The sequence below is a fragment of the Leuciscus leuciscus genome, assembly GCF_965113295.1.
Source record: "Leuciscus leuciscus genome assembly, chromosome: 10".
NCBI classification, from domain to species: domain Eukaryota; kingdom Metazoa; phylum Chordata; class Actinopteri; order Cypriniformes; family Leuciscidae; genus Leuciscus; species Leuciscus leuciscus.
The window spans coordinates 37639825-37659624 of NC_138734.1; the positions used below are offsets into that span (position 1 = coordinate 37639825).

General features: G+C 39.2%; 1 protein-coding gene and 1 long non-coding RNA gene across 16 annotated transcripts in view; one reads left to right on the forward strand and one right to left on the reverse strand.

The window, feature by feature from the left end:
- LOC309508127 overlaps positions 1 to 19800 on the reverse strand; it is a 746145-nt gene that overhangs the window by 530688 nt on the left and 195657 nt on the right. The window lies entirely within an intron of this gene.
- The window catches only part of mef2aa (myocyte enhancer factor 2aa), an 85431-nt gene that overhangs the window by 56756 nt on the left and 8875 nt on the right, over positions 1 to 19800 (forward strand). For 8 of the 15 annotated variants that reach the window (XM_082182554.1, XM_082182557.1, XM_082182558.1 and 5 more), the window contains 3 exons: positions 5481 to 5615; positions 7229 to 7454; positions 17706 to 17893. In XM_082182554.1, coding sequence (XP_082038680.1) covers positions 5481 to 5615; positions 7229 to 7454; positions 17706 to 17893 — 549 coding nt within the window. Of the gene's footprint in view, positions 1 to 5283; positions 5416 to 5480; positions 5616 to 7228; positions 7455 to 17705; positions 17894 to 19800 lie in introns of all 15 variants that reach the window. The other 7 variants (XM_082182561.1, XM_082182548.1, XM_082182551.1 and 4 more) reach the window with 4 other exon arrangements.

Consider the following 19800-nt stretch of genomic DNA (forward strand, 5'->3'; position numbering starts at 1 on the left):
TAAGCTAAGATTATACAAAATACTTTCCACATCTTTCTTTTATTCACTCTACTGCAGAGGTCGTGTTAAACCGAATATTTTCCTCCATTGACTGATTTTTTTTTTTTAGCAGTGACAGAATAATCTGAAGGCTGCCCGTCATTTTGACAGTTTACACTGAGGGTGATGTATATTGGAACTTGTAACTGTAATTCCCACCCCTGTCCAGTTGGTGGTGAATGCGCTCCAGTGTGGCAGCAGAGCGTGGGTTCAGTCTCCAACACAAAATTAAAATTGCCAAATTAAAATTGAAAAATTACGCACAGTCTATGTCTATGCTCTCTTCGTAAATAAACAAACACCTAATGAGGCCTATATGCTCATGCTGTAAGTTCAAAATGAAATTGTGTATGGAAGCTATTAAAAGTTTATTATTAAACTATGAAAAATGAAATGATGGGCGATAATGACGGAATTTTTATGACCCTGTCCATCAAAATGATGGACAATGAGAAAGTCTAACGCAACCTCTGTTCCAGTCTCTTCTCCACACACACACACACACACACACACACACACACACACACACACACACACACACACACACACACACACACACACACACACACACACACACACACACACACACACACACACACACACACACACACACACACACACACACACAGCTGCGTCACCGTACTGTATGATTTAATCAGAAATGGAGGATAAGCTCTCCACCCTCACTCCACCCATTACACAGCTCGCACTCTATCATCATCCTCCATTCTTCCTTCAGTTTTTCTTGCGGTTCTGCTTTATTTTGAATGCCAGGCCTACAATTTTCGTCTATATTTTAATCTTCCTTTTATCCATTTGCAGCACACAAGTCAAATACAAAAGACATTTGACAGAACGGGGGTATGAGTGAAATGTTTTTTTTCGAGGTATACTGTAAAATTCAAAGATGCATTTTTAATTTACGTTATTACAATCAACTTTGTGATTTTAGACAATATATTTAAACTTCAAAATAAATTGATTTGCAATAAATGCATTAAAAGTTGAAATTGTTCTTTGAGGTTGTGTTTAGGGGTAGGATTACAGGATAGAATATATAGTTTGTAGAGTATAAAAAGCATTATGTATGGAAAGTCCCCATAAAACACCCAACAAACCCAACGCGCGCGCGCGCGCGTGTGTGTGTGTGTGTGTGTATATGTGATTATCAACTAAAATGAGTTTTTTCGATTTATCGGATGTTTTCTTGTTAGAAATGTAGCTTCCTCTTATTTTAGATTCAGATTACTTTGCAATCATCTCATGCTAACTTGTATGCTTAGGTATATAACCCTTCAAGAGCACTATCTCTTTAAGAATGCATGTGCTTTAAAGAGTAAAAATTTGTTGACATAACCTTTATGGCTTTATGAATTTTTATATTGGAGCATCCCTAGCGGTATACACCTTCTCCTGTTTGACATTTCTTGCAAATCATGTTTTTTTTTGTTAAACTTAATTCTAATTCTGCTTTCTTATTCAAGATGTTGTAAGTGTTTCACAGCATTTCTCTTTCCAGTAATCTTTCCAGTGGCTCGTCAGAGAGTCTCTGAGAGAGGGAAGTTGTGTGTTACAGAAGAAGGCTTTTTAAACTGTTTGGTTTCTAAGTATGTCTCTCTATCCCTCTCTTTCGTTATTCAGTTCTCCTTTTATCTCAAACACATACACACAAACACTGAAATCCCTCACTACATAGTTATGTCGTGCTGGCTTTATGCCAGTCTCTCATTTTTTTGTGCTGATTGCCAAAGTTTATCAATACAGGTCTAGCTAGCGTTCTATTAAAAAATAATAATAATGGTACTAATATTGGCAGCTGTCCCACTGACTCAGAGCCATGCGGGACATGTTGAACAGATTACACAATATAAGTTTTCAGCTCCCTCTCCAGAACTGCTTACGCCAGCACTGCCCACTCTCCCTCTTTCACACACTCACAATCCAGTCTCACACACACACACACCGAATAAGCCAGCCATCTCTAAACTCTAATAACAATATGAGTCCTTTCCCCCTGGCAAAATTTACTGTATTAGACAATATTAGAACGTTAAATTAAGCAAATGTTTGTTCAGATGCTCAAAGTGCATCTTTAATACCCAGAAAAATGCTGTCTAGAGGAATCTCACTTGATTTTTAAACACAGCCATCATCTCATCTGATGCTGTCTTTACAAAGAAGTTTTTTGCGAAGGTTGGAAGGATGCTGCATGCAGTCGTCACTTTGGCCTGTTGATGAGAGATCATGTCAGCCATACACTTAAAGGTGTAATCAAGAATGCAAATTAGCCATCGTGATCAACCTCATGCCCCCATCTGTGCTTGTATTTAATGGATTCACGTGGATCGCTCATTGGCATCATCTTTTATCTGCTGTAATGCAGCACTGACATGATGTGCCCTTCTATGGCCATGCTGACGTGCAGAGGCTGCTGATTGGCTGGATCGTAAGGTGAAGGGTCTGACAGGTGTTAGGGGAGAGGGTCACCTGTTTGGACATGTGCTGATTTAGTGATCCATTTACTAGAGCTGCGGGCAGTGTCTGTGGGACACCCAAAACATGCCAAGCAATTTAAGAAGGACTTACCAGCGTGCCATCCCGGTCCTTCAGACCTTAAAGCATGACATGGTGCATGGTGCAAATGTTAGCTCTTTTTCAAGACAAAGTGCGTGTTAGTGCGATTGTGTTGCTTCCTTTTGTCAAACTGTTCATGGTTGTGACTCAAGTACACACTGCAGCGAAATTCGGTTGTCAGTTCACCTTTTATTGCTTAATCGTATTCTGTACACAGAGTTCAGTTCATGGTAGTGACAACTGCATGCATTCTACAACTGAATTAACTCCCGAAAAATTTATGTAGTGACAACTGCGTTTACAAAAATGATATGCAGTGTTTATGGAACAGCTAGTTGTTAATAATGTATTTAAACACACATCAGAGGTGCTTTCATCCGTGTACAATTTAATATGGCATATACTCTGATTAAGGTCTACTCTATAATGTAGTTCCATCACATTCCTTTGTTTGGAAATGTTGTTTTGCTCATCAGCATTGTGTGCCCATGAGGAGGTTGGCCTGGCGGCCAAGATTTCCACAGGGGCCCCTCCCTGCAGACTCAGGCCCCAGCGGACGGGTGTGTCCCTAGGGTTACTGTGGAAGTCAGCGGCCCTGCCCTGCTCACACAGACCTCGCTGCCCAGCTCCAGCCACAGCGCTTGCCACATAATGAGCAGGTTGGGACAATAATTTGCAGGTCCTGATGGAATCTGTGGCACTCTGGGGGAGAAAGTGCATAGTTTCACTGGTAAACACAGTGTTTCAGAGATCCACATAGGGCCCTGTAAACAGGAAATGACCCGGGAAGAGAGAGCAAGAGCCACCTTCAGCACCACACTAACAGGCTTTATGGTTACAGATGGTCCCAGTAAAGCCATATCTGTAGCTGTAAGTTGTATACCACTTGCATTTTTTTTTTTTTTGCTTAGACATTGCAGAGCAGTGCGCATTGTGCACATGTATAGATTGTTCCTGTGCATCTGTACGAATGTGTTGTGGTGTTTGACTTCACAGTGCTGAGCTCGGTTGCACATGTTGTTAGATAAAGTAGATAAGGATCAACAAAGATCTCACTCTACAGTCACAGAAATACCAGAGGACAGCAGCTGCACTCTAAAGGCACTCTCACACACACCCACACACGTACCTACACTCTCACACACATCGTGATGGAGACAACGACTAAGGGGCTTGTTAGTGTAGGGGCTTCACTTCCTTCAAAACATGACTTTTTCATCTGAAAGAACATGTGACCTCTGCTGCCAAACCATCCAGAGGTAGTCTTATTACAGGAGATCTATCTAGTATGAAACACATCAGGGCATAAAATGAAGATTTCCCTTTTTGGCAACCTTCCCCGTCATCTTGTTGATGCAACCGGTCTGATTGGTAATGGAGAGTTTGAAAAAATAAAAGGTTAACAGTTTACTTAAACACAATATTCAGTGTATATTGCATTATGAAGGTATTCGTAATGCCGTATACTGTAATTGCAAATGCATTATCTTTTTTTTCTATAAATTGTTTCATAAAATTATTAATTTACGTTTAATTATATATATGTTTTATTTACACAGATAAGTTATGTAATATTAAAGCAATATTTTCCAAATCAATTATAATTCAGAATGGTGCATTCAATTGTGTGATGTATTTTATAAATTATCATTATCATTATTTTTTGTACATACTTATAACAGGCTACAATACAATACAATTTTTTTACCTTTGAACACTTTTTCCTTTAAAGGCAATGATGCATGATGGTATGTTAAATTATGTATTGTGATGATGCATTTTAATGCATTACACTATTTTAAGGACCAGCTATAAATAGATAATAAAATTCATTATACTGGCCTTAAGTAACATGTTACCAATGAATGGACTCCCCTCTGACAAAATAAATACTTCTGCTCCTTCAGGGTAGAAATGGCTAATATTACATCAGGTGCTTTGCCCCTTGCACTTTCCTCTTAAAATAATCAGTCCTCTCCACACGTAAATGCTAGTGACCGGATATGATAATCCATTCAATTTGTACATTGCATTCACTCTGATAGGCTTCTGTGAGTGACAGGTGTGCTGAATTACAGTGAGAGAGCTTCTAAAGCGCTGCACTGTGGGATCCTCTTATGTGTGTGTGTCTTCCAGCTGGGTGGCTTATGATAACTGAAAGATAATGAAATATGCATCGCAACACACACATGCTGAGGGAAATGTATGTTCCTAAGGAAGAGAGCAAAGAGGAGAGAGGGAGAGAAACTCAGAGAGAGAAAAGACGATTTGGTTTTTTCCCAGCCTAATGTTTTTAAGGGAAAGGATAAGGAGTGACAATTCAATTTCCTCCCCAGGGGCTAATGCAATAGGCATGGTGCAACCATCAGCGTATTACCTCTTAATGTATTTGCCGAATTATCCATTGAACTGTTACCAGTGCAATTTCAACATCCTGATCGCAGCTCCTCTGTGTTCTCTAAGCAGCATGCAATTGTAGCAAAGTTCAATAACTGTATTTCTTTTATTAAATTCTGTGAATGCACTTTATCAAAATGTTCTGCCTTAGGTTAATTATCATAACTACTAACCAGTCAATTGCTTTTACATTGTTTAAATGAACCCAACGATAACAGCTGTTTGGGTTGACATATGTCTATGTATGTGTGAATTTTCCAATTTCATTTTCAGAAATTAAGAAACAAAGGCCATAATGACTGTCCCAGTCCTGATCCAGATGACTGTTTCGGTCACAGTCCCCTCATGGACGATCGTTTCGGCAAACTAAACGAAGAGAGTGATTTAATGTACAAGCGCTGTGGTGTAAGTACTGCTTCCTCCCTGCCTTTTTGTGTTGATCCCTCTTTTTATGTTGATGTTTACTACAGGCGCTTAACAAGAAAGAACACAGAGGCTGTGATAGCCCGGATCCTGACGCCTCATATGTCCTCACCCCTCACACAGAAGAAAAATATAAAAAAATTAATGAAGAGTTTGATAATATGATGCGAAATCATAAAATCGTAAGTAAATGCAATGTTTTTGCTTGGCTTTGTGGCAGAAAGGATACTCCCCCCTCTCCCCCTTTTTTCATTGCCTCACCCTGCAACCACTGTCAGCACCTACGGACCTTTTTTTTTTTAAAGCATACTCTTTTTTTTTTCTCTTTTTTTTTTTGTCCATTGGAAGTGCACTTTTTTTCTCTTTCATTTTGCAGCCCTTTTCTCTGACCCTAATAAGATCACATTGTTTGGAGTTATTAAATCCCCCCCCCCTTTTTTTGTTGTTGATACATTTCTAAAATAAGATACACTATATAAATACTATACAAGTGAAAAGTTGAATAAACCCCCCCACAAATGTGCTTATTTGATTAGTGACCTGAAATACTGCAAAAACAAACAAACAGTACAAGTGTGATGTATTTGTGGTATTTATTTTTGGAGAGAATGCCTCGATGTCCAGGTAATTGATGTGTTCATCTCAGCACTCTCCCCAACTGATCTGGAAATTGAATCTTTTCTCTCAGTGCTGTGCTCTGTTCAGGTCGTGTGATGGAGAAGATTTGCCATCGTATAAAGATGGAGCGACTATCTCACCGTTTCTCCTCCACTCATTAGAACTGATTTCTTTTTGTCTCACTTTTCTGGTGGGTGGCAAAACCTGGGTTTGTTTGTTCATCTCCCAGGACAATTTCTTTAGTCCTTCCAGAACCCAGAATCCAAGCACAATCAAATAACTGAACCTTTTTCAAGTTCAAGCTAGTAATAACCGTGATCTTATTAGGTGATGACCATAACATTCTGCACCTGATAGATGGTGTCAGACGATTATTTTCACTGCACCAAATGGACATTAACAAAGCTCGAGTTATTAACATACTAATATACTCACTAACTGGCTCGCTGCACTATTAAGTGAATTGAGTGGCCTCACACTGTCCCTGCTCACACTCACTCTGGATAACTCTATGGATAGTCAGCAATGCACTGCCTGTTCCTTTATGAAGATGCCACTGTTGCTGTCATATGATTTCCTTCTTGTTTGTTTTTGTGTGTGTTTTAGTTGTTTTGTTTCGTGAAAACGGCCAAGTGCAGTGCTGGCTATAGCCATACTTGACTGGAGAGCTATTTCAAGAAATTTCCCAAATTTGCATGCCTTCGTAATATATCTTATCTCAAGATGTTGTTTTATATATTGAGCCTGGGTAAAAAAAAAAATTGGTGTTCCGAGCACAGTGAAAATGACTCCCAATAGTAGAATTGTTTTCCAGGAGTATTTCTCACTTTATGCCGGGCTTTTTGGACAGCCCAAGGTGATCCGTAGATATTCCCTCCTGAGATTACATTTTTTCCGCCCAGCAATCTATCTCCTGCTTTCCTCCATTGTATGATAAAAGCACCAAAGCTCAGGGGTCATCTTTCACTTCTGGTAGTCAAGAGGCCTGAAGATATGTGCAGTGCACCATTATGGGCCATTCTACCTGAATATCCAGGCTAAATGATTATATCGTTTCTTGTTGAGATATGACTCTGCAGTTATCTGTCTGAATGTCAATTTTGATACTGGGATACTTAGATTAAATATCAGTCTCTAATGCCTCTCACATAAAGCCATGTGTGTGTCTCTCTTCCAGCCGACGGCCTTGCCCCCGCAGAACTTCTCCATGCATGTGGCTGTGCCAGTGACGAACCCCAATGCCATGTCCTACAACCCCGGGGCCTCTCTGAGCAGCCAGAGCCTGTCGGTCGCCACTGCCTCTCTGAGTGACGGTGCCATGCTGTCTCCTCCTCAGGGTTCTCTGCACAGAAACGTAGTGTCTGGCGGGCCCCCACAGAGGCCCCCCAGCACAGGCAACGCAGGTTAGTGCAATTCCCTCAACATTCTTTAATTTCTACCAGCAAAAGTGGGGCAGGCACAGCTCCGTCATGGGATTCTGCTATTGTAATGGTGTATATATCAAGAGATGTGTTTTCTGTCTTATTGCTTTGCTTTTAAAATTCAATATAGATAGTTTCACATTGAGAGATCTGTAATAATGGAGAAGTAATGTTGTTTCCCAGCTTTTATGCACAGACATCTATATATTTCTTCTTATGCTTTGTGTTTCACACCTTCTCAGCACTAGCATGGGTGGAACGGAAGTGAGATCAATTAGTAGTCTCCTGGAAGTGGTCTCCATGACGACTGCAGGCTTTAATACCATCTGATCTTTAAGCTGGTCTGACAGCAGTGGGCTTTGTGACTGGGCCACACCAACCCAAGTGTGAAAAGATGAAAGACAGACAGTCGTACAGATAGTGAATACACTTGTGATGTGTTTCGTAAACATTTTTCCTGTGACAAAAGATGAAAATGCAGCGGAAAGCTTTTTAGATTCACACTGAACCTTTATAAGGAACCTTGCAACCTGAAAATCCATAAATAGCTGTTTTGCATTTGGCCCTTGTGCGCCTTATACGTCTTCAAGCTGTAACACAAGTGTTAAATGCATGTTTTTCTGCACTGGACACATTAGTCATCCTTTTATCTCTGTTGCTATGTAGGAGGGAGGCTTGATCATTGTAGAGTGCAAAAACACCGCTGCGTTGCATCGCTGCTAAATAATGTTTGATGTTCCAACAACAGCCATTACTGACCTCAACAATACCCAAACAACACTCGCCCTCCACAGGCCAGCACACGCTCTCTGGAGGTTGTTCTCAACAGTGCAAATGCTGTTTGAAATCATGATGGCAAGGTTTGATTGAGATTATCTTGTGTAGTTGACTTAGGGGAGATTCTGTGATTCAGATTAGTTTGTGTTTACATTTTTATACTTTGATTATAGTTTCTGTGAATGCTTGCCTTTGCATTACCTTTCATGTGAAATTGAAACGGAAAAAGTCTGGATTCACTGGGCCAATGCAGTTGTACCCAAAATGAGATTTTTTGTTAGTCTCTCACTTTCTATATAATGCTTGATGCAGAGAAGTGCAAGTTTATAATCTGTTCGAAAACAGAAAACGCCCTCAATTAATCGTCATCTATCAAAGGGAGTTAGATACACACTTTGTTTGGGGTCGGCATCATTTTTTAAATGTTTTTGAAAGAAGTCTCATATGCTCACCAATACACTAATACAATAAAGCAGCAATATTGTGAAATAATATTACAGTTTAAAATAACTGATTTCTATTTTATTCAATTTTAAAAAGCAATATATTTTTGTGATGGCAAAGCTAAATTTTCAACAGCCATTATTTTACATGACCGTTCAGAAATCATTATAATATGCAGATTTGGTGCTCAAGAAACATTTCTTATTATTATTAATGTTAAAAATGGTTGTTCTACTTAATATTTTTGTGGAAATTGTGCTAAAAAAAATTTCAGGATTCTTTGATGAATAGAAAGTTTTTTTGTAGCAATATAAAAATCTTTACTGTCACCTTTGATCAATTGAATGCATCCTTAAGGTTATTAATTTCTTTAAATATATATATATATATATATATATATATATATATATATATTACTGACCCCAAACTTTTGAACAGTATTGTTTGTAATATAGCTTATTTATACAGTTCAGAAAATGTTAGGTACTAAAGAATAACCAGTACATTTTATTTCCTGCCAGGCGAAAGATGTCAGCTCACTTAGATAAGTAATACAATTTGCCACAATTTGAGAGAACATTCATGTCCGTGGCACAAACAGTGTATAATACACACCAAATCTTTATAGTTAGAATTAAGGGTTTGTTCAAATCCCAAAATGTGAGATGAGCAATAGTTATTCTTGCCTTAGCAGGCAGTTTCACTCCTTAAAATTCTGCAACACTGAAATGTGTTTGACACACTAAAGGGAGCAGAGCCTGGCCTGTCACACACATGTACCCACACACTTGGAGATAAAAGATGCAGATGGTTAATCATCTCATTTTGTGCATCTCATTAGGTGACATGCTGGGTACCCTCACAGAGCTCCCAGTGCCAAGCGGTGTCGGCTCCAGCCCTGCGGGTTAGTCCTCTGGGGTGACTGCACCAGCTCCTGTGTCAATAGATGTTTCGCTTTGCAGGGGTTTCTGAATCCGGCTTCTGTTTTCATGATTGATATGGTTGATTTGTAAGAGAGGGTATCTTTTTTCAGGAAGTACGTTGCCCTCTTTCTTGGTCCTAACGGAGTAGCACCATCTTTACCCCTGTGATCAGATAAGCGGTTCACCCTCAGTCGCTTCTCCTCTGCTTAGAGTATAACTGGCATGTTACAGTAGCACACAACCCCCTTCTCTCTCTTGATATTTGGAAATCTAGGCCAAACCGTTATGAGCCAGTGATGGATGTTGAAGTGACTCTGCCCTTTATGAGGACATCAGAAGGATATTATCAAGGGGTTTTTCTATGGCTTCTCATGAAAAAAATAATGAAACAAAAAGATGTATATTAGCAATTTAGCATATAACAATTATCATTCACAGAAAACCGGTGCTGACTTGTGGGTTCAGGCGTTTGATAAAGCGGGTGTAAACAGTCATGTGATGATGTAAAATGGCGGCAGCTGCGAGAGTCTCTGCCCTGCTGCTTGTGTGTACACACACTGTCAAGTCACCAAGGACGCACACAAGGTCATGTGTCCAACTGTTTTTCCCTGACAGTTACAAATACAAGGGTTGCCTCCATTCTCTAGTGGGCCGCTCTGTCTATGTCAGCTGTAGACCAGGGCTACTTTTTCAACATTACAAAGCATCCGAGCACAAGAGCATGACTGCTGGAACAACAAGCCATGAGATTCATGCTCTCTCACATGATCTTGAAGATTCCTCCTGCCCTAATTTGCTGGGGGGGGTTTTGTTTAGTTTTTTTTGCTGGAAATCTTAAGGCACTGATATACTTCAAACTAAATCAAAGAATGAACTGGTGTGATGTCATTTTAAACAAAATCAGGCCAAAACAAAGTTAATTTGGAGCTCATATCAGGAGTTCAAAACAGCCTGCCAAAGCAAACTTTCTGGAAAAGTTCGCTCTGGCTGGTAAACACTTATATATTGGACAAAATGCTATATAAACAAGCATGACTTGACATACATATCCATGTCGCTATGATCAGATGCTTTCTTAACTGCTGTTTTCTAACCAGGCATTTATTATTTTTTTATTGCGAGGAAATACGCCGCTTTCTAGCAGCGTGGGTGGATTCGGTATGTTCCCTATGGTTATACCACTGGCGCTGCTCAGGTAATTATTTTTACCCCTAATCGAAGAACAAAAAGGAATTTAGTCATGAGTATATCGAGGCCTTAAAAGTCAACCGGAAACATTAGATGTAGTGCAGGTGCAGCTTAGATGCATCTCAGCAAGAAGTTCCTTTTTGTCTGTGTCTGTGTGTACGAAACGGTTAACTGTTCCAGCAGCTGATTCAGACAGGCAGGTAAATAAACTCAGCATTTCCTTTAAGTCCTCGACCCCCTGCCTCCATCCCTCCCGGCCCCCTCGAGTTTCCTTCCCCCTATTGACAGGTGCATCTGTTTTCCTGGTACTGTGACAGTCCTTATACGGCTGGCGTAAGCCTGCTAAATGCCTGACCCAGCAGAACCCGGCAAGCATTCGGACCATGACATCCCTCTAAGACTGTTGTGCACAATGACCAGGCAACCTGTCATAAGCATTCTGTGGCAGTGAGAGGCAGAGACAGGTGGTATTTAACCTTCTTTTTGCCAACTAAACACAGAAATGCACTTACTGAGTGCTACTGCTAAGTGTCCGAGACTCTCTTGATTGAATGTACACAGTGGGAGAAAATATTGGCTTTTGAGTCTCTTATGAGATCATGTACAGTATAGCTCTCGGAGCCTTTTGGTAATGAATACCTCAGAGTACTTTTTCAGAATTCATTGCTATTATGCACCCGATGCCTCTCATCAGTCTTTGAATAATTGTCAGACATTACTGAGCCAGTCCCCAGTAGCATAGTCACTTTGCGACAGTGGTGCAGAGTATCTCTTTAGAATCAATATTTAGAGATTTGAAACAAGGATGTCGGTCCAAATAAATGACACCCGGGCTTAGCCTATTAGTGCTATATCATAATGCAAAAATAAAGTACCTACACCATTTAAATCGGAATTCAATATTTTAAAGGAATTATAACATGGTTATTAATGTTGCCTTAAAGGTATGGTAGAAAAATACGTGGAAATAAAACCACTTTGTTTGAAATAATTATATTCATAAACATTTAATAAAAAATATTATGAAATAAAGAAACATATTATAATATAATAAATTCCGACAGATTTGTGAAAATCATATATTTTAAATTGTATAAAAACATTTCTAAACAAAAATGTAATTAATAAATACATTTATTATCAAATGTTATATAAAATATAATAAAAACAATTGTATTATACTTTTGTATGTTTGTACATATGTATATGTATATTATTTTATTATGAGGTGACAAAGGTAATAAGTTTAAATATATATTACATTTTAAATATTTTATTATTTTAATTGACAATTATTTTATTGACCTGTACTGTACGTTTCTAATATAACCTCAATTTTTGCTCCGAGCGGGTGAAGAGACTTTTCCCATAGGTACACAGATAGCAGCAGAAGTGAGAAGGAGAAGCGAAGTATAGCTCAGAGAGAGCGGGAGCAGTGGCGTGAAACTGTCGCAGATGAGTGATAGAGAAATGGAGTGTGTGAATGTGTGCAGGGATGGCGCCCTGTGCCGCTCATGGGAATGCTGTTGTTTTTGCCATCATCACTAATGCCAGACTCCGCCACAAGTTTTGACTTTGGGAGAGAAATGCTATGAGAAATATTATGAATGTTTAGGCTTGTTATTAATTAATATACTTTTGTATTGTGTAGTTTATTAATTACCCATAAATAATGCATTTGCAGTTAAATAACTTTCTTTATCTGTGCACTTCTAAATCATTTGGGGCTCTAGGTTTAGTCACGGCCCAGCCTAGAGTATCTGGGGTGTATTTAAGGTCCTGGACGTACAGTGCTTAGTTGACAGGGGCATTATGGGGTGTGGCAAGGAGCGTGTGCCCAGAGGTCTCAGGCCTTTGGCTCTGTGGTCACATAGCGCAGCATTTGGCTCTCTGATCGCATAGCGCAGCTGTTGTTTGTTCCAAACAGCTTCGACCAGCGTGGCTGCCTTGGAGAGGAACCACTTTAGTGCTCCTGTCAGATGGCAATTCCTTGCATATTCCGTGCATTCCTTGCATACAGAGCAGGGACATCTCAGAGCAGAGCCTGAAGGAATGCAGCTCACAGCACACTTTCTCCGCTCTTTCCCCTGTGTAGAGTGACCTCATATTGCCTGAATGAGTTCAGCGGAATGCTCTGATCACCAGTTAAGCCAAAGGAATAGTGAAGAGGATCTAAACTATAATCCAAGCACATACACCAGCTCTCCTCTTCAGGGAGAAAAAAACAACAACTTTTCATCATGTTGACATGCCCAGCTGGGGTGCAAATGAATCTTTTTGTTCGTGAAATATCAGGCTCGTGTTGTAGCACGATTCTTTCTTTTTTGAAGCAATTCGGTGTTACCTAACTATGTACAGTTGCTGGAGGTCAGGATGAATCATCAGCACTGTGAAACTAAATGGCTTAGTTTCCTCTCAGAGTTCTCTGATATGGAAGCTCTGCACGCTTCCAGCTGAATATTTGGTTTCGGATCATCTTCGTTTCAGATTTTATTTTGTTGTTGACTTGTGCGGGGAACAGAAGGCCTAGTTTCTGTCAAATTACCCAGATCTCGTTGTTGACTAACAAATCATTGGCACTGTTTTTCTGTTGATGCAAGAGAAAAATCTCTCTTCCCACATGGTGGATTTTTCAAATCGAACCAGACCCCGGTCTTTAGCAGTCATTATACAAAGTATAACATAATTTTATTGTTTATTTTATTTTATTTTATTATGCAATTTAATTACATATAATTGTATACATCTGTATACATTTATATCATTTAGTTTTATTTAATATCTTTTTATATTATTATATATTTTAAAATGATTGTACGTATCATTATAAATGAATAATCAATTCTATTTATTTGCTGTACAGTTGGATGACTGAAATCTGAATGCGAAGCTCACAAGTTTAGTACATTTTAAGCCTGAATGAAGCAACTGACGGCTCTTGCTTGGCATTATCAGTCCTGTAGACAGTACCATCAAGATTTAGTTTAATTTTTTGTCAATTATCCCAACATACTTCAGCACCTGTCTTGTCCTTAAGCACAGGTCCTGTGTGTTTATTTGTGTGTATGTAAAGAAAGAAGGGATACAGCCCAGCACAAATCACTTATGGCTGAAGAGCCCTCAACTCCAGAAGGTGAACAAGTCCTTGATGCTTTGTGCTCAGTCTCCTTTGATCCGAGATATCTTTCGATCATCTCCATCTTAGCAGCACCGCTTCTTAGGTCTGTCAAAGTGTTTGTGCTTCAGAATTGGATAACTGGGAGTACCGAACATGTTAGAACCTTGTGTTTTCTAATAATAGTAGAGTGTTAAATATAAAATAGTTAAATTGACTTATTTTCAGTGTGTTCAAGCAGCGAAGTTGCTGGTTTAGCAACTATCTTAATTTAATTAAAAGTGAAACGATATGAAGTCTTGTAAAGTTAGATGTGCTTTCATCATGGGATCGCAGAAGTGTGGCCGATACATTAGAAGATCAGATCCCACACATTCAATTAGATTATTGCAAACAATTTGGCACTACTAGTTGAAGTGTTAAAGACACCTTGTTCAAGCTGACAAGAGCAAACTCTCAGCTTTGCGGATTATGCCAAAGTTCACAATGCGTGATCATGCACAAAGAGGAATTGATGCAAACGTAATGTTTCCAGAAATACATGATACGTGTTTTGATGAGCACCAATTAGCAATCTGATGAGCCGATCTTTGAGGCGATCTCGAATTCAGTTTTGAGTACAACAGATGTGCTTTTGGGCCGTTCGGGACAGTCTCTGTTAAAAACGAGGGTTTGTTTGGAGTTGTATCTCTGTTATGCAATGTGCTTAGAAGCTGCACAGCTTTCTCCATTAATACTGAGGAATTATAGGCTGGTTCCTCGAAAGAGCGTTTATGTGCCAGTTACTTTACTATATCTAGAGGTCCACGGCGCCATCCCGCTCCAGTGCTACCGGCCTTTTTTTCTTCTTTTTTTTTTCAGATTCCTCATGGAGGCATAACAAATTATATTTATTTTTTGTACAAAAGGGTTCTCCAAGTAAAATATGAATTGGATTTTTTGGCACCAGCAGTTGGAACTCTTTTCCCAGCTCACATTGTTCCTGTGCATGATTTCTGGAGCCAAAACAATATGGCTGCACCCGTTAAAGAGGTACTGTTCAGCCTCATTAATTAAGACTATAATTAGAATTTGGACTCTGTTCCTCTTAATCTATTAGGGAGGCGAAGCTTTGATTCTGAAATCCATTAGTCTTTTCTCATTCATGCATACTTTGCCCCTTTAAAGACACCATGTTGCTCAAGGTAATGATGACTTATAAATGGTTAGGACTTTTCTGGTGCTTTTTATCAAAACAGCCTTGCTCTGAAAAGAAACAAATTATTTGTTTTGTAAAAGCGGGTCATTATGTAACCATGCTCCCAAAGGATCATGCATTACTCAGAGCTGAGCGAGAGACTTATTTTATGAGGGTAAGCAGTATTGTTCAAGACAGCAATGTAAAAAGGCATTACTCTTCTGTATTATGTGTTCATTTAGGAATTGTGACACTGGGTTCACTCTGTTGGGTATGAGAGGATTCAATGCGGGACTTACATAGACATGGTGTTTCAAGAGCAAGAGGGGTGGGGACACTGCTTACAGCTCAGAATGAGAGCAGCTTATGTCTCAGTAGGGCCTCAGTTACACATTCCGCCTTTTTGAGAACAGGCGCCTTTTTCAGAAATTGGGAGCATTTCAACGTAATGATATCATCCTCCTTTTGATCATTATCAGAGTAATGCACTGGCGCTGTGCTTTTTTTACAGTAATTACAAGATATTTTCCTCCCTCTCACTGCAGGTTCACACATTCCAGTGCTCACATTCATCGTATATTTCCTGTCAATTGAATAAACATTCACAGTACCATCCAAAACTTAAGATGCATTCTTTATTAAGTACTGTTTTCCTCATTTAGAATAGTAGCCATCAAAGTCATCAAAGTATTACATAATGCAGATTATATTTATGCTTTTCATTTTATATATATATATATATATATATATATATATATATATATATATATATATATATATATAATTATATGAAACGCTATATATACAAGATATATGTAAGTGCATTAAATGTGTTCTAATATTTCTGTTTGCAGTATGTATTGCTGCTTCCACTTGTGTTGAATTATTCCTTATTTTCTTTGTCACTTTGGATAAGAGCATCTGCCAAATGAATACATGTTAATGTTATACTTGCCAAGTTTCATGAAAGGTATTTATTTGTCCCAGACAATTGATGAAACAGCTGATGCAGTGCTTAAGCTTTTAATTACAACCTGCAAAAAGTTTGCTTTTGTTTGCTATTCCAAGTTAGATGGGTGATATTCATTGAGTTTTATAAGTTAGTGAACACACATAACTGCATGCAGATTTAGCTTCAACTGAGATTCTCTTACAATCTGAGAATGTGAACTGTTGAGTAGTGCACTTGCACCGACATGTTATGTGCGGGTGATCCTAGTTCAAATCTCGCTTGGATCATTTTCCGAAGACACTGTTTACTGTCTGATTATGAGTATTTCTGTCCATAGATATAACCAAAAAAAAAGAGCATTGCGTGTGTATGTCCCTCTCAGCAGAGGTGTGTTTTAACAGAGACACAGTAAGTGCAGGTCTCTGCTCTCTGTCTCTCAGATGATGGCCTTCTCTCTCGCTGTCCCACAGCAAGCCAAGCACCCACAGGAAATGAGCATTGGGTGGGGGGCAGAAAAAGCCCCATGACTAACATTTAATCAATCTGCTGTTATAGAGAAAACACATGGAAATGACATTGCACTTTGCTGTATGCACAGTTCCAAACAAATGGAAATGAAATGGACCTTTTCTCGAAACCAGAAGACATTACACTTGTTTGCCTGATGGTTGTTGTTTAGTTGCTCAGCATTTTTCATACTGACGAGAGAAAACATTGAAACAGAGACCTTAGGGGCAATTGTGCTTTTGGGTTTGAATGTCGGCCAATTGTAATTCCTGTGTTTGTCTTTGGAGGTTACACATTGTGTGAGTAAATGACCCGTGATTGTTAGAGAATATTTCAGATGGTTGTGTGAAGGAACTTGCTAACAATGTGAGCCAGCAGATGGTAGAAAGACATCTTTGTAAAACTCTGAAGTTCACATGAAACCAGAAACCCACAATATATATATAGTATACGGGTGTGAGGTCAGTCAGGTGCAGACTTGATGGATTAGCCTGTTCGTTCTCATGTGATGACATCATTCGCGCACAAACTTTTCAGTATTTATTGTTGATGTTCAACAGACTGCCGTTCAGTCACACTGGGTTCCTCTCATTGTGCTTTTAAGGGTCATTGCCGCATGTGCAAACATTTAACATGCACATTTTGAATGCATCCCGTTTGCTCTAGTTCAGCAGGAGAAAGTTCCAAATAAAAGTGTCTGTAGTTCAGTTTCGAACTAGGAATGGCATACCATCGACACTCCACCAAAGTTTTAAGATTTGTTCTCCAAAATGGCACTTTAATTGCCTTTGATAGTAGTGAATGGCTGCACTCAGTTGTAATGACTTCAGCCATTCCTTCTTAAAGAGCTCAAGTCACACTACATTTGTTAAACTGAATTGCTTTTCTCATCCTGGGACACACGAAAACAGCATTGTACACCAACAGAACCAAAGGCTCATCAATTTCAAAATTTATGTTTTATTTTCATTAATGTGTGGGATAATTACTAGAACTTTCCCAGAGGGTCGGGAACACTTAACGTTGCGTGCTATGAGATTCTACGACTGCAGCTGGGAAATGGCATGTCGTCCGACCGACTGATAGCTGTTGGGGATTGGTTGATTAGAGCACAATCCCATGATGCTTTTCGCCCATATGTGTGTCTCAGCAGGAAACGGCTTTGTTAACCCGAGGGGCTCGCCGGGGCTTCTGGGTACACCCAGCGGGAACGGACTGGGTAAAGTCATGCCTGCGAAGTCACCGCCGCCACCAGGGGGCAACATGGGCATCGGTAGCCGCAAGCCAGACTTGAGAGTCGTCATCCCCGCATCCAGCAAGGGCATGATGCCACCGCTGGTGAGTATAAAAGAATTGATTCTAAATTCACACATCCACAACTTTGTTGCTCCAAATCAATGTTGATCAGCAGGCGCAAGCGTTTGAGTGAAATTATGGTCTTTAGATCAGTTCGCTGACAATGAAGTTAAACTGAAACGGTGTCAGCTACACAACAAGCTGAGCAACGGAGCGAAATATCTGAGATCCAGGTACCCTCACTCCTTCTATTATTCATCTGGAAATTAGAGGGCCTCTCAAATGATTATAATTAAGGTGCAGAGAGCTCTGGCCACATTCAGCACCTGAGGCTGTACCTGGCTGTCAGCCTCATTAATCACTACAACATAAAATGGGAAGCAGAAATAAAGAATATTATTATTATATTTAAATATGGTCAATAATTAGTTCGTTTCAGCTGTAGAAGCTGCGCGGGTTTCTTCTACAGCACTGCGCGTGTACAGAATCTTGTTTGGTAAATAGAGTTGGGGTTACGCAGGGCTCTCTTAGCTCAGTGTAAATATACATATGCATGCGAGTGTATGGAATACCACGCCAGCATCTGGAAGCGGTACAGTTTCTTACCCACCATGAATCAAAACAAATCCCACATGCCAAGCTCGTGGCATCTGAAGTCATCAGTAGTAAGAAGCCCAGAGCATTATTCATTTGTGTACATTTGTGTTTATGGTGAGTGTCCTTTTGTTATGTGTGTGTGTGTGTGTGTGTGTGTGTGTGTGTGTGTGTGTGTGTGTGTGTGTGTGTGTGTGTGTGTGTGTGTGTGTGTGTGTGTGTGTGTGAATGAACTGCCTCAGACAGACAGACTAAGGCAGAGCCTGTGAGAGTGCCTGCAGACAGGCTGTCATTAGAACATAATGGTATTAAATTAATCACATCGCAGTGTGACAGAGTGGGGATGAAGGCTTAATCAGAAGCCCATAGTGTGAGCCAGATAATATCTTGTCGCCCTTGTCGTGTCTCCCCACTGTTATTGATTGAGTGCTGGTATTGAGACAGCACTGGTCTGGCACTACTGAGAAGAAAGCTCAACGTCCTCAATACTGTACAACTCCATGCTGTCAGCTGGCTTCGAACAAAGGGATATATGCATATACATATGCAAAAAGAGACACCCTAATGCCATAAATAAGGGTTTTTTTCTTTCGGAAGTGAAAAAGAAGACGACGACAACTGGTTACATTTGGGCCAAAAGTATCGAGAGAAACTGTGAATTACGGAGTTGACTAGCACTTTGCAAATATATTATGAGAGAGAGAGAATGGGGAAAAAATCGAGGTTTGCAATTTGGAGTTGCTGTGCTATTACTATTACTACATTACTATTTAAGTCTCTTATGCTCATCAAGCCTGCATTTATTTGATCAAATATACAGAAACAACAGTTATATTGTGAAATATTATTACAATTTAAAATAGTTTTCTATTTAAATATCATTTAAAATATTATTTATTTCTGTGATGCAAAACTGAATTTTCAGCATCATTACTTTGGACTTCAGTGTCACATGATCCTTTAGAAATCATTCTAATATGCTGATTTGATTTGATTTGATTTATTATCATCAATGTTAAAAACAGTTGTGCTGCTTAATATTTTTTTTGGAACCTGTGATACTTTTTTCAGGATTTAATGATGTATAAAAAATATACAAAAACAGCATTTATTCAAAATAGAAATATTTTCTAACAATATAAATCCCTACTATAACTTTTTATCAATTTAACATATCCTTGCAGAATAAAAGTTGGGTCACACACACAAAAAAAAAAAGAATGGTACTTTTAAATGGTAGTGTATATTGCTACAAAATATTTCTATTTTAAATAAATGTTGTTCTTTTTAAACTTTATATTCATCAAAATAAAATAAATAAAAATAAATCATTATAAAACAGCAGCACAACTGTT